This window comes from Canis lupus, chromosome 7, assembly GCF_011100685.1.
Source record: "Canis lupus familiaris isolate Mischka breed German Shepherd chromosome 7, alternate assembly UU_Cfam_GSD_1.0, whole genome shotgun sequence".
Lineage (NCBI taxonomy): Eukaryota > Metazoa > Chordata > Mammalia > Carnivora > Canidae > Canis > Canis lupus.
Window position 1 is genome coordinate 16,872,190 of NC_049228.1, and position 14,759 is coordinate 16,886,948.

General features: G+C 40.0%; 2 protein-coding genes across 5 annotated transcripts in view; one reads left to right on the plus strand and one right to left on the minus strand.

Moving 5' to 3' along the window:
* The window catches only part of RGL1 (ral guanine nucleotide dissociation stimulator like 1), a 249,415-nt gene that overhangs the window by 5,255 nt on the left and 229,401 nt on the right, over positions 1-14,759 (plus strand). The gene's annotated exons all lie outside the window — the stretch shown is intronic.
* Positions 3,086-11,045, minus strand: APOBEC4 (apolipoprotein B mRNA editing enzyme catalytic polypeptide like 4). Of its 3 annotated transcripts, XR_005361998.1 has the most exons (4): positions 10,798-11,045; positions 10,047-10,226; positions 4,694-6,684; positions 3,086-3,284 (listed from the first exon to the last, which is right to left on the minus strand). XR_005361998.1 is itself a non-coding variant. In XM_038542280.1 (2 exons), the coding sequence occupies exon 2, from the start codon at positions 6,652-6,654 to the stop codon at positions 5,551-5,553; it is 1,104 nt and encodes a 367-aa protein (XP_038398208.1). In that variant the 5' UTR covers positions 6,655-6,684; positions 10,798-11,045; the 3' UTR covers positions 4,948-5,550. The 3 variants fall into 3 exon arrangements, 1 of the variants encoding a protein (XP_038398208.1); XR_005361999.1 differs by lacking the exons at positions 3,086-3,284; positions 4,694-6,684 and adding an exon at positions 6,744-6,870; XM_038542280.1 differs by lacking the exons at positions 3,086-3,284; positions 10,047-10,226 and having other exon boundaries at positions 4,948-6,684.

A 14,759-nucleotide genomic window follows, 5' to 3' on the forward strand; every position in this document is an offset into this window, starting at 1 on the left:
TTATTCATGAGAGACACAGAGGCAGAGACACAGAGGCAGAGGGAGAAGCAGGCTCCCCGTGGGGAGTCCAATGTGGAACTCGATCCCAGGACCCTGTGATCATGACCTGAGCCAAAGTCAGACGCTCAACCACTGAGCCACCCAGGTGCCGCTGTAATGATTTTTTAAAAGATGTTTGTTTTCCAGATACTTGTGAGCTTTCCTCATTTTATCTTAGTATTTTGAGACTAGACATAGGGCCTGTTACCTAATATTTGGTCTATCACAAAGGATGTCACTTTTTTTTAAGTATATGTATATGTATATGAAGAGATATATGTATATGAAGTATATGAAGAGATCAGTAGGTGTTGATGGATAATCCCACTTAATTTTTTTTAAATTGTGGCAAAATACACATAGCATGCAATTTACTGTCAACCATTTTTAAGAGTACCCTTAAGTAGTATTGTACAATCATCACTACTATCCATATCCAGACCTTTTTTTATCTTGCAGAACTGAGACTCCATACCCCTTAAACAGTAACTCCCCATTCCCCACTCTCCCCAGCCCCTGATGAGCAGGGGCTTTCTATCATCTATAAATTTTTTACTTTCTGCTCTATAAATTTGACAATTCTATGTACCTCATATTAGTGAATTCATACAGTACTTGATTTTTTTTTTTTTTTGTGATGTTTATTTCACTTAGTTTGATTTCCTTTCCACAACTGTAGCAAGTGTCAGGGTATTGCTCCTTTTTAATGATGAATAGTGTTCCATTTTATGTACACTAAAATGTGGAATGTTTCCACATTCTCTTTATCCATTCATCTATTGATGAATACTTGAATAATACTTGGATTACTTATGGCCATTATGAATAATGCTGCTATGAATATGGGTATACAAAGATCTGAGACCCCACTTTTAATTCTTTTGGTTATATACTCAGAATTGCTGGATCATCTACTTTTTTAATTTTGTAAGGCACCAATTCCACTTAATTCACTAAATAGAGTAATAAAACAATATTCCGTTGCCTTGGGTCTCTGATTTGGAACATTCCTGAGAGTCAGAGACATCAAGGAAAGGTAATCTCAGGATTTATATTTGGGATGAGGTTCCTAGGTAAAACAAAGAGAATAGGGGATGGGAGGCTGCCCAAACTCTGGGATCTAGAATTACTTAAGTTCTCCAGCCCAGCCCACCCCACCCAGCTTCCCTAGCTCCCATAGTCTTCAGGATGACTATTGATAACAATAGTCTGAACAGAACTACAGAAAGGCCTCAGTACAGGCAAAAATGGGTGTTGATTTTCCCAGGCTTTGGGTCCATATTGTTACTATTTTGAGAGCCATTAAAGCATAGGGATTAAGAACAGGGATTCTGGAGCTAGAGCTCCTGGGTTTGATCTCAGCTCAGGCTTTACTACATGAGCTCTCTGTGCCTCAGTTTCCTTATTTGAAAATAGATGTTATAATAATACCTACCTCAGGATTATTGGGAGGATTAAATGAATTAATATATGTAACTGCTTAGAAAAGCACTTGACATATAGTTCTCATAATACTGTTTTTAATTAGTAGAAGTTACCATGTAGCTTTCCATACCTTTGGAAATAAGATGAATAACGTGATGTTCTCTGAGCTAAACGCTTTGGATCACATGAACTTTAGAATAAAAAAAGATATGTAACAGCAGTTTAAAGAGATAAGATTTGCACCCAGGCCAGCAGAACTAGATGGTAGCTTGATAAAACATTAACAGCTATAGAGAATGGATACTAGTCGTGACAGGAGTTGGTTATAAAGGTTATATTGTCTCTTATAGTCTCGGCCCACTCGAACACTGTCCAGGGATCAGGTGCCCTTTTGGATCCCACCATTTCAGGGATAGTGTCCCTGGCAAGCAGAGTGTGATAGCACTAAGCATTTGATTCAAATAATGAATTCCTCTAATCTGCAAAGCAACCTTCTGATTTTAACTTGGCTTCTCAGGTAGCTTCTCTGCATGGAGAGGCTGTATATGTGACACAACTTGAATTACCTGCTTGCATATCCAGTTGTAAGTCTCACTGGAAACTAGTACATTAACGTTCCCTTTTTACATGTCAATCTTGGGAACTTTATTAAGCCAGGTCTGCCCTGATTAACAGATTCATTCTCTCTATATTGACCAAGTAGATAATTGAGCCTACAAAACTGAGAGCCAAACCCTGCATCGTGGTAGATTCATAAAGATAATGTTCCCCTTCTTCTACCCTCATCAGTTTCTTGGGATATACGCCCCCTGCCTCTTTTATATCACCACACCACTAGCTCCTTTAATTTGTTGACTTGTTTTTTCTTAAATTGGAATTTCTATATGTGTGGCAGCAGTGATAATTCTTCATTATCACTAAGGCCAGTTTGCTGAAGAGAGGTAGAACATTCCAAGTTTTACCCTTCCCTAAATCCCTGGGCCAGCCTGACATGACCAAGAATCCATTGTGTGGTGAGTAAGAAGTGTGATCACTGCACTGTGAAAGCTTATTCCATGGAATTTTTGTTGTGATACAAGCCATCTTAAAACAGATAGAGCTGAAAGGACCTTACACATGAACTAGTCTGTATCTCTGGCTTTACTGGTGGGGAAATAGAGGCTACATGACTAGGGCTATATATCTTTATGCTCTCTTACAGTTTCTTGAAGGCTTGACTATATTGGCCAGGACTTGTGACTTGTCAGTAACATTCTTCCTAGCACCAGACATATCTAACCTAGTACAAAAATTTAACTGCTAAAAAATCACTTTTCTTTCTATAGTTTAGGTAGTAGTTCTCCCTTTGTTATATACCACTGAAATCCAGGTTCATATTTGAAATATAAATTCATCTTAGATTTCAGACTATGGTTTTTTTTTAAAGATTTATTTTCAGAGAGAGGGGGAGAGAAGGAGAATCCCAAGCAGACTCCTTGCTGAGTGTGGAGCCCAACTCGGGCTTAGTTTCACGACCTTGAGATTATGACCTAAGCCAAAATCACAAGTTGAATTAATCGACTGAGCCACCAGGGACCCCTTCAGAGTATGTTTTTAACTGGAATGCTTTGCAGCCTGATTGATGTTATGTCTTTTTGACCACTTTGTAAATAGATTTCAAGGCAACTACTTGGATATACTTTTTTTTTTTTTTTGAAAAGTCTTCTAAGATGGGCAGGTCCTTCTCAACTGCTGCAGGACATCAGCCAACCTGACAACAATATTCAGAGCTGGTTCTCCAACCTCTCAGATTTGCTAATGCCATTAGCCCAGTTGCCCACCTGGAGAGAGATGCTGAATTTGTCACATTGGTTTTTTAAAAATTTTATCTCTATAGCCCAAATTGTAGACATTATTTCATGATCTAATAATAATTGCAACAGTACTTTTAAAAATAATAATTACTATATACTACAATGTAATTATATTCCAGTAGTTCTGTTTAAAATTTCATGTTAACAAGAGAATTTTTTTATGCATAAGAGAATATTATTTAAAACATTTTAGAAGTGTTTATTTTAATCACAATAGAAATTTCAATTCTAAACATTTTTCTTATCTTTCTTTCCCTCCCCCCTCTCTTCCTCTTCCTCATTTGACATGCAGTACTATGTGCTTTAAGCTTTTTTTTTTTTTTTAATGGCAAAACTATCTTATTAGCTTAGCCTTACTTTTTACATACATTAAGAAAAATTTGGGGTTCCTGGGTGGCTCAGTTGGCTGAGTGTCTGACTTTTGATTTTCGCTCAGGTCATGATCCTCAGAGTCGTTGAGATGGAGCCCACACTGGGCTCAATGCTCAGAAGGGAGTCTGCTCAAGATTCTCTCTCCCTCTGCCCCTCCCTGTGGAGCATGCTCTCTCTCTCTCTCTCTCTCTAAAATAAATACATCTTTAAAAAAAGAAAAAAATTAAAAGTAAGTTACAAATGGATATACATTTTTTGTTAATATATTTTTAAGAGGAAAGTGAGGCAGCAAATGTGAATTAAACACAAATTGCTTTTTTTTTAAGATTTTATTTATTTATTCATGAGAGACACAGAGAGAGGCAGAGACACAGGCAGAGGGAGAAGCAGGCCCCCCGCAGGGAGCCTGATGTGGGACTCCATCCCGGGTCTCCAGGACCACTCCCTGGGCCAAAGGCAGGCACTAAACCTCTGAGCCACCCAGGGATCCCCCAAATTGCTTTATTTTTTTTTTAATTTTTTTATTATTTATTTATGATAGTCATAGAGAGAGAGAGAGAGAGAAGCAGAGACATAGGCAGAGGGAGAACCAGGCTCCATGCACCGGGAGCCTGACGTGGGATTCGATCCCAGGTCTCCAGGATCGCGCCCTGGGCCAAAGGCAGGCGCCAAACCGCTGCGCCACCCAGGGATCCCCCCCAAATTGCTTTAATGTACATGCTCAGATGGTTAGTCAAAGAACAGTTCCTAGAAGTGTGTTTTGAACAAGATTTTAAGAGAGGGGATAGATATACATTGCTGAAAAAGAAAAGCTTGGAAAAAAGGAAAGTAAAACAAATTATGCATTGGGGAGCTATATCAGAAGAAGGGGGAATGGATGCTAAAAATGTCCATTGCAGGATGGTTAAGCAGGCCCTTGGCTGGAATGGATAAGGAATGTTGGGAAGCAGTGATTAGTAACATTATTGAGATGTAGATTTACAACCTTGCTACCCACATTTCACCTGGATACTTGGCTAAATTCCAAGGGAAATCCAAAGAGGGGAGGGAGACCGTGCTTGACCTGTAGAAGCTTACAATCTTGCTGATGAGACCAGGCAACTGGAAGGTAGAGGAGGAGCCTCGAAGTCAGTAGAAGCAGCTTGGATTTTATATGGTGTGTGTTGGAAGAAGCCTTTGCAGGGTCTCATGTATCATCCTGCTTCTATCATCTGCTCAGGAAGGAGAAACCTGAGCTGGGAAAAATCCCATTGAGCAGGTGACTAAGTTTCAAAAATCAATCTTCATAGCTATATATAATCAATGAACAAAAGAGCTGTTTTTTTTTTTCCACACAAAGCTATTTTGAACCACTTTAGAAAAAAATGGGCTGCCTAAATTCTTCTGTCCATGATTAACAATTAATGGAAAATCACTGGTTTCCTTTTACAGACAGCACTTAATGTCAGTAACTTCAGGCTGTTTTCCAATTTTACAGTAAATTTTTATACTGAAACCAATTTAGGAAGCTGTTTAGTCCATGGGCTTTTTTTGGTGGAAAGATGATGTAGGTAGACTAGGATAATGACATTTCCTTTTCCACACCAATAAAATATTAGCAAGATGCTAATGGCTCCATTTTGATACTGTCACTTTCAAAATAAAGGAGAGAGGTCAAGTTGCTTATGGAAACATCTTGTTTTATGTTAAAAGTAGCATAGCTTTATAATAGTTGAGATGGCAAATAATTCGGGTTTTGCTCTTATGTATCCGTTAATCTCCCACCTTGGATCAGACCTAAGAGAGAAAATTTCCAGATTTTTGTTTGCTATCAAATTAGTTTTCTGGTGTTGTTTGGTCTCATGTCTTAGAAATACAGATTTTATTTCTTTCCTTTCTTCTTCTTCTTTTCATCTACCTCTTTGCTACGTGCAAACTGCTCCGTGATTTCCACTCCGTCCACTGGCATTCCCATGGGAGGGCTTCTGAGGTCCTTGGTTTCCTGGAATGACATTTGAGGCATATTTAAGTGCCTCACGATATAGCTCGGCTTATGTGGGCTTTGACCCACGTGTATTGGTGGTAGGTCTCTGAAAGGTACCAGGACAAAAACAACAGGAACCTTGAGGTCTGGGGTCAGATTGGGTTGTGGTTGTCCATTTGTCACTTGCAAAGACTGTCCAGGAATGATCTTGTTAATGAGGTAGCTCTCTAAAGCCACCTGAGCTTTTATGTTCTGATTCTCTTCTGTCTGGGGAAGAACATCAGTGAAATAAGGTTTCACTCCCGTTATGGCATTGATTTCATAGGCGTTGTGCCTGTCAGCCAAAGCTCTCCCAGTTAAAATGGGCTGGAAAACAATTGATCCGGAGACACCACTCACAAAGTTGTTGAGGAGAGAATACCAAATTCCACCACTTATTGGGCTCAAAGTGACCCGGGGCCATAAACTGGCCAGGCTCCGGAGAGCTTCACGGTTCCAGGCCGAGGCAGGAAATTCAGGCTCAGTATGATAGAGCTGAGAAAAGTAAATGCTAAGAGTAACATCTGGATACGTTATTAAGAAATTGTACATTTTGCCAATGCAGCAGTGGTTGGCTTCGTTACAAGGGGAGTTGTTGGAATACAGAATGATATGCCTGATTGTGTTGTTGTTGTGTACGGCTGAGTCAAAATAACCATTCATCTCAAATAACATTGATTCTGGATGGGTATTATTCCCCGTGCAACTGCTAGCATGGCCCTTCTGCACCAGGCTTCCAGAAGAAGTTTTTAGTTCATAAAATGTGAGGTGCTTTGTTTGAGGGCACACTGGCCCATAAGGGAATCCAAAAATCTGATAAAATTCTGTATAGGGAACTCTTGCTTCTTCACCTGTCCGAATATGGTAAGGACAGTTAGAGCAATCTAGAGAGAAGCTTAGCCAGTAATAAGGTTTTACTATTGTTCCACGATTTGCTAGATATTCTTCATATAAGGGCTCCATTGCTAGTTTTACTGTCTTCTAGCTGCAACCCTAAACAAGGAAGAGAAATTATATATAAACCAGTGCAGGAAAAACTAAAGAAAATGCATTACTTTATTGAGGCATACTTTTCTTTAAAAGAGGTAGCACAATAACTGTAGCATCTTTGATTCTTAAAGATAGTGATATATAGCCATAGATTAGAAAGCTCAGGATTCACTTCTCTTCATCGAGATTCTTGGGGAGTGGGAAGGAGACAAAAAAGAAAGGCATAATGCACCTTTACCTGTTTCACAGAATGTGAGGCGATACAGCAAATGGATTAACAGTGCAAGTTCTGAAACAGACCACCTCGTTTCAAATCGGGGCTCCGCCACTTACCGGCTTATTGATCTTCTGTAAGTTGTTTTAAGTCTGGGAGCTTCCTTGTCTGTGCAATGAGGATAAGAATCATATACCTACCTCCTAAGATTATCTTGAGGATTGAATGATGGAATAAATACAAAGTGCTTTATTATGTGCCTGACTCGTATTAAGGACTCAATAAATGTTAGCTTCTAGTAGTGATGGTACAAATCCCAGGATTATCTAACCGATTCTTGTTTATGAAAATCTAAACAAGCAAGCAGGGGTTTTGCAATTTATTCGTAATGTTCTTCCTTTGTCTCTTTCCTGAATGATATTATCTAATTATCTGCATAGGTTTTGAGTGTGCTTGCATTTAAAATCAGCTATTTCTTTCAGATCATTGGCAGTAAATTAGTGGTAATTATTCTTTTGGGAAAAGGATCATGGGGTCTATTTTGCTAAATGGTAGAGACTTCTTGTAGGAATGCCACTTGAGTATTCTTTGGGTCGTGAACACTTATTCATTGCCATTTGAGAGTTTTATTTCCAGTGGGTGGGTCTTGTTAGAACATTTTGGAAACTTTACCATTCTGGAAAGCACATATGGTTCCTTAGGATATTTCAAATAAATAGTTGCTGGGATGTTAAACCACAAAAGTTGAGATCTTTAAGTGATGATTTTTTTCCTTTAAACAAAAATTTCTCAGTTATCATTGTTACCAAGCTGCAACCTAGGACATTATAATTTAGTTTTAAGAACATTTTAAAATAACTTTTTATTATAGAAGTATTATGTTTTTCTTGTAGACTACTTTTAAAAATATTAATACTAAAAGGGAAAAATAAAAACTTGCACCGGTTTGTCTGAGTTATGTTCCCATAACTGTTAACATGTCTCTTCCCTCCAGTCTTTTTGCTATGTGCACAACATAAATAAAATCATGTTTTATACTTTGCTTTTCACTTTGCATTATGTCCTGAGTATTTCCCCATGTTATTAAAAATTCTTCAAGAAACAATATTCATGGCTAATTAGTATTTTATTACACAACTAATGTATAATCAAATATTCAGGTTCTTACCTCTTTTTTTATTATTATTATTTTAAAAACATTTTATTTATTTATTCATGAGAGACACAGAGAGAGAGAGAGGCAGAGACAACAGGCAGAGGGTGAAGAGGGTTCCATGCAGGGAGCTTGATGCGAGACTCGATCCTTGGGATCATGACCAGAGCCAAAGGCAGATGCTTAATCACTGAGCCACCCAGGCGTCCCTCTTTTTATTATTATAAATAATGCTTTGATGAACATTTCTGTAAGTAAATTTGTATTTTTCTTTTCTTTAATGTAGATTACTAAAAGTTGTATTATTAGCCTAAACTTTGTCAGATTGCTTCTCAGGAAGGTGTCCCAATTCTGTCTCATTTTCTCCTAGTGATGTTTATCACCTTTACTGATTTGAGAAGAGAGCATCTGTTTCCCTTTGTGGTTATAATTTGGACTTTTTCAATTCCTAGTGAGGTTGAACACTTTTTCACATGTAGTGTTTATTCTTCTGTGAAATATGTTTGATCCCTTATCCCCCTCCTTTTGAGGTTTTCCTTACTGATTTGCAAGAACTCTTTGTATATTAAGGATATAAACTATCATAATTTTTGCAAGTATTCTACCTGGTTTATTGAGCCATTTAATTATGCTGGTGGCATTTTTAATTATACCAAATTTTACATTTTCATATGGTCTCATCTTTACCCTTAAGATTTATTTTTTACTATTGTATTTAGAAAAGACTTACCCATCAAAGAGGAGTTAAATATTCCCCATGTTTTTTCCTAGTATGTATGGTTTTATCTTTTACATTTAACTCTTTGTCCAGGCAACAATACAAAGTATAAAATGTAAGAGAGATCAACTGACCATTACAAAACAAAATATATCTCTCATTTTCCAAAATCTGATTTGTCATTTCAGGAGTATTTATTACAGCCTTTCATATGGAAGCACTTTGATCAACTTCTTTCTTCCTCAACCCAGATCACCTCCGTCCCTGCTGTATTTGGTACAGCTGAAACCTGCAGAGTTCCTTGCTAATCCTGTCCTGGGCAGAAAATATTTTAGGAGCCTCAATCCTGCTACAGATGGAATGTGACCTGACTCATGTCACCATTATCCTAATGCTTAGATCTCTGCAGTAATTCTGGACACCACATACCCATCAAATTCCAGGTTTCTCCTAACCTCTGTCATGTCAGTTTAGTCCATAGGACCATGTGTTTGCCTCAGCATCCTCCTTAGTTTTATATTTTCCTGATGCAACTGAATTCCTGCCCTGAGGCTTTCCAGACCTTGCATATCTTTTCCTCTTGGCCTTGGACTTTCCTCCTTAACCTTTGGCAATGAATCCCATTATTTGGAGCCTGACACCATCTCCTGTTTGATCTGGGGCATTATTTTCTCCTTGGATTTTCTCCTCTTTCAGGCTTACTCATCAGACTAGATAGATCTCTCTGAATATCAAAACTTGCTGAAACCAAGTCCCAAATCTCACTTGCTTTTGAATATGGTGCCCTGGATGCAGTGTGCTGTTTGGTGGTACACCTGATATCTAAGTGACCACTCAAATGACAATGTCAAGTCACCCATGATTTGATTAAAATGTTGTGGAAACAGTACCAACAGGTCTTTTCCTGCCTTTATGTTTTGGGGTAGGTGGAAGGGGTGGAATTAACTATACTTACTGGTCCCAGAATTACACTCTTGTGAAGCAGAAGTCTCCATGTCTTTCAAAATAAAGGCAGTATGGAAAGTCTTGACTGTTTTTCTAAGTATTCCTTTGTTTGTACTCCTTCTACCTTTTTTTTAAATTAATTTATTTATTTATGATAGTCACACAGAGAGAGAGAGAGTGAGAGGCAGAGACACAGGCAGAGGGAGAAACAGGCTCCATGCACCGGGAGCCCGACGTGGGATTCGATCCTGCGTCTCCAGGATCGCGCCCTGGGCCAAAGGCAGGCGCCAAACCGCTGCGCCACCCAGGGATCCCATGTACTCCTTCTACTTTACCTGGGAAAGATGCATAATGGAGATCCTGAGGCCTAGTGGCCTTCATATGTAATGGACGGAGCTTCTGGAGTTTCATTCTTGCTAATGGTTTTTCATTGTCAATCAGCTGTGGTTCCCTGTTGGTGAAGTCTCCACTTTTTCAGAGGGTCTTTCTGAGACTATTTCTTTGCTCACTTTTATCTGAACGGGAGCAGGAAAGAACTCCTATCCACTTGCAACTCTTACAGAATTTGTGCTTTATATTATTCGCTTTTGCTCTCTGCCCTTTCATTCTGCCCCTACCCAGGCAAGGGGCATGCCCCTGTTCAGCTAGGGGCTTGCCTCAGGAATCTCACTTGGCTCACAGGCCAGGTTGGCTAACACTTGTCTCCCCAGCATCCTGTGTTCCTCCTCCTTTGTCCTTTTGCCTCTGCTTTGGCTGTGCTTGGGAAAGGCATGCTGCCCTCAGTAGAGCAGATCTACGGATAGGAAGAAGCAGAGATCTGTAGAACCCAGTTCCCTGCTTCCGGTTGTGAGTAGCCCCTGGAGTGAGGCCCTGGGACGGCAGCCTTCCTTAATTTAACATAAATGAGGCATACATGAAGACAATCTGCTCTCTTTACACCCCCCCCCCCCCCCCCCCCCAGCTAGGATTTAGTGAGTACTGGTAAAGCACAGTGTGCACTGGAGTAGTTGGAAAATGGTGTTTGCCCTTCCCAATCTGTGCACAATCTGTTAGCAGCTAAAAACAAATGTTAACAGTTATAATTACCATCATTTTGTCTCCAGGCTTGGATCACATTCCAGGTGTTCTAGAAGATGGTCCATTCCCTTTTTTTCTCTCTTATGTAGTATCCCGTGTTTCAAGGGGCTTCAGAGGGCGATGGCACTGTAAAGCTTCACCTCCTGACTTGGTTCAGGACTCTTTTGCAGTTTGTGTCTATTAGTTCCTTTGAACTCTGCCGTCCCAAGTTAGAAAGACCTTGCTGAGGTGTGGCTGCCTCTAAGAACACTGTTGAATTGGTGCCATGGTAACGTTTGCAAAGCAGCTACTGCTAGGATACGGCTCTGACACTTATTACTTTATTTGCATTTCAAACCACCTGTTCCAAAGATGAAAATATACATGAATGCATATTCCAGTCTGGATAAAAGCATACTATCTGACTATTTAAGTGGATGTGTTGGGGTTTTTCTCCCTCTGGCTGTAAGAATCAAGCTCTGAGGTCCTGCTCCTCTGTGTCTTTGTCCTGACCTAGAACAGGTGCCAATCCCTGGTGTGTGGACACAATTCATTGGTTCTGTCGCCTGTGGAAGCACAGGGCCTTTTCTCAGGAGGTTTGGCCTCCAGTGAGAGGGAGGCACCTACGAAAGGGAGCAGAAGCTTGATCTCCCCAAAGGAAGGTGCTTTCTACTAGTAGGTCCACAAGGAGAGCTCTTCACTTTGTCCAAATCTAGATTAATAGGTGCCTGCCATCTCTCTCTTTTTATAAATTCCTGGGAGACTCTTGCTATTGCTATGTATCTGTTTCCCTCCAGTTTAAGGCCTACCCTCCCCCTGGATTCATTGTGGCCCCTTCTCTGTAGCTAATGGAAGAGCCACTCAGCCTTCTCCACTCTGTTCCCTTGCCCACCTTCAACTCCACGTCATCTCCTAGGATTGGACTTGTTGATGGTCATGATTCATTGTTTGTGCCTACTCCCAATTATTCCTTCCTTCCACTTGAAGGAGCAAGTGGTGACCACTACTGTGTATTTCCATTAGTTACCAACAAAAAGTTCTTAAGCACATTTGCTACGCTGAAAATAGCCCACAGGACAATAGAAGCACCCAGAAGGCTTCCTGCAGCAGCCTCCACTCTTAACTAGTTTCTCAGTCCTAGTCTCCACAACAGCAGCTATCATCTGTCCTTGAGGAGACTTCTTCTGGTTTAGATGTTTCATGTTGGGGGGATCCCTGGGTGGCTCCACGGTTTGGCGCCTGCCTTTGGCTCAGGGCGTGATCCTGGAGTCCCGGATCGAGTCCCACATCAGGCTCCCTGCATGGAGCCTGCTTCTCCCTCTGCCTGTGTCTCTGCCTCTCTCTCTCTCTCTTTCATGAATAAATAAATAAAATCTTAAAAAAGATGTTTCATGTTGATCTCTGCATTTTAAGGGTCTCAGGTGTATCCATCTCCTCAGCTAGTTAGTTTTCTTTTATTTTTTTTTAAAGGTTTTATTTATTTATTCATGAGAGACGTGAGAGAGAGAGAGAGAGAGAGAGAATGGCAGAGACACAGGCAGAGGGAGAAGCAGGCAAGCCCTATGTGGGATTTGATCCCAGATCTCCAGGATGACGCCCTGGGCTGAAGGTGGCGCTAAACTGCTGAGCCACCTGGGCTGCCCCAGGTATTTTTCAGTTACATTTTCTTTATTTTTTTTTCTGAAGATTTTATTTATTTATTTATTTGAGAGAAAGAAAGAGCCAGGCAGAGTACGAGTGGAGAGGAGGAGCAGACGGAGAGGGAAAAACAGCCGCTGTGCAGGGAGACTAATGCGGGGCTCGATCCCAGGACCTGTGGATCATGACTTGAGCTGAAGGCAGATGCTCAACCAACTCAGCCACCCAGGTGCCCCCACCAGTTACATTCTCTTTCATGCTTTCTTCCATGAGTGCTCACTATTGGCCCTTTCTCCACGCCTTTGTCATTCTCACTTCCTGCCTCCATTTTCCTAGCATCTCCTAACTCAATGAAATTGTAAGACCAAGATATCATCTTTTATTTAACATTAATACCTGACATCCTATTAAAAATATTCCCTCGGATCCCTGGGTGGCTCAGTGGTTTAGCACCTGCCTTCAGCCCAGGGCGTCATCCTGGAGTCCCGGGATCGAGCCCCACGTCAGGCTCCCTGCATGGAGCCTGCTTCTCCCTCTGCCTGTGTCTCTGCCTCTCTCTCTCTCTCTCTGATGAATAAATAAAATCTTTAATAAATGAATAAATAAATAAAAAATATTCCCTTAAGGGTCACCTGGTGACCTAATGGGTTAAGCATCCAACTCTGGATTTCTGTTCAGGTCATGATCTCCATGTTTCAGGATTGAGCCCCACGTTGGGCTCTGTGCTGAGGTACGGAGATTGCTTAAGATTCTCTCTCTCCCTCTCCCTCCCTCTGCCCTTTTCTCTGCTCTCTCTCACTCTCAAATAGATAAATAAATCTTAAGAAAAAAAATACTCCCTTAAAAATGAGCCTCTATCCACTAGTATATTTATCAATTGCATTATAGGCTAAATTTAGGGATCCCACCTAGCAACCAGTTTTAAAAACAGCTCTACTGAGGTTTAATTGACAAAAACTGTATATATTTAGGGTATGCAACTTGATCTTTTGATATATTTATACATTGCAAAATGATCACAGCAATGAAGCTAATTAACGTATCTGTAACCTCATATAGATATCTTCTGGGGGCAGTTGTGTCAGAACATTTAAGATCTACCCTCTTAGTGAATTTCAAGTATATAATAGGTATTGTTAACTGTGGTCAACATGCTGTACATTAGCTCCCCAGAACTTAGTCATCTTGCATAACTGAAACTTTGTACCCGTTGGCCAAAATTACTTCATTTCCCCCTTGCCCCACACCCTGGCTATCAACATTTTACTCTATGCTCCTATGAGTGTATTTTAGATTCCACCTCTAAATGACATTTTGCAATATTTGTCTTTCTGTTTCTGGTTTATTTCATGTAACATAACGTCCTTCGGTTTTGTCCATGTTGTGTCAAATGCTAGGATTTTTTTTTAAGGCTGAATAATATTTCATTGTATGTATATACCACATCTTCTTTATTCATTCATCTTTCCATTGACATTTAGGTCATTTCTATAGCTTGACTATTGTGAATAATACTGCAATGACTATAGGAGTGCAGATATCTTTTCTCTGAGATACTGATTCCAATTCTTTTGCATAAATACTTAGAAGTGGAATTACCAGATTAGGTGGAGGTTTTATTTTTAATTTATTGAGGAACTGCCATATTGTTTTCCATAATGGCTCTACCATTTTACATTCTGACTAACATTTCCTTTTCCATGTCATCATCGATCCTTGTTATCTTTTGTCTTTTTGATAGTAGCCATCAAACAGGTGTGAGGTGATATATCATTGTGGTTTGGATTTATAATTCCCTAATGATTGGTGATGTTTGAGCACCTTTTCATATACCTGTTGGCTATTTGTATGTCTTCTTTTGAGAAATGTCTGTTCAGGCCCTTTGCTCTTTTAAAAATCAGATTATTTGGTTTCTTTTTGCGATTATGTATGTTCCTTATGTATTTTGGATATTAGCCCCTCATCAGATATGTTGTTTGCAAATATTTTCCTACAACTATTTGGTGAGGAGACTTTCTTTCCCCATTGTGTAACCTTAGCACTTATCAAAGATCATTTGACTGTATATGTGTGCATTTATATTATTTTTGTCTCATTTGTCTATATGTCTGTATGTTGTAGGTTGTCTTTTCACTTCGTTAAGTTTCTTCAGCTGTGCAGAAGCTTGTTAGCATCATGTAGTCCATTTGTCTATTTTTGCTGTTTTTTTTAAGATTTTATTTATTTATTTAGAGGGAGGGAGAGAGAGAGAGCAGGGGGAGGGGCAGATGGAGAGGTAAAGGGAGAAGCCAACTCCCTGCTGAGCAGGGAGCCTGACTCCTGGCTCAGGCTCAATCCCAAAATCCTGAGATCAT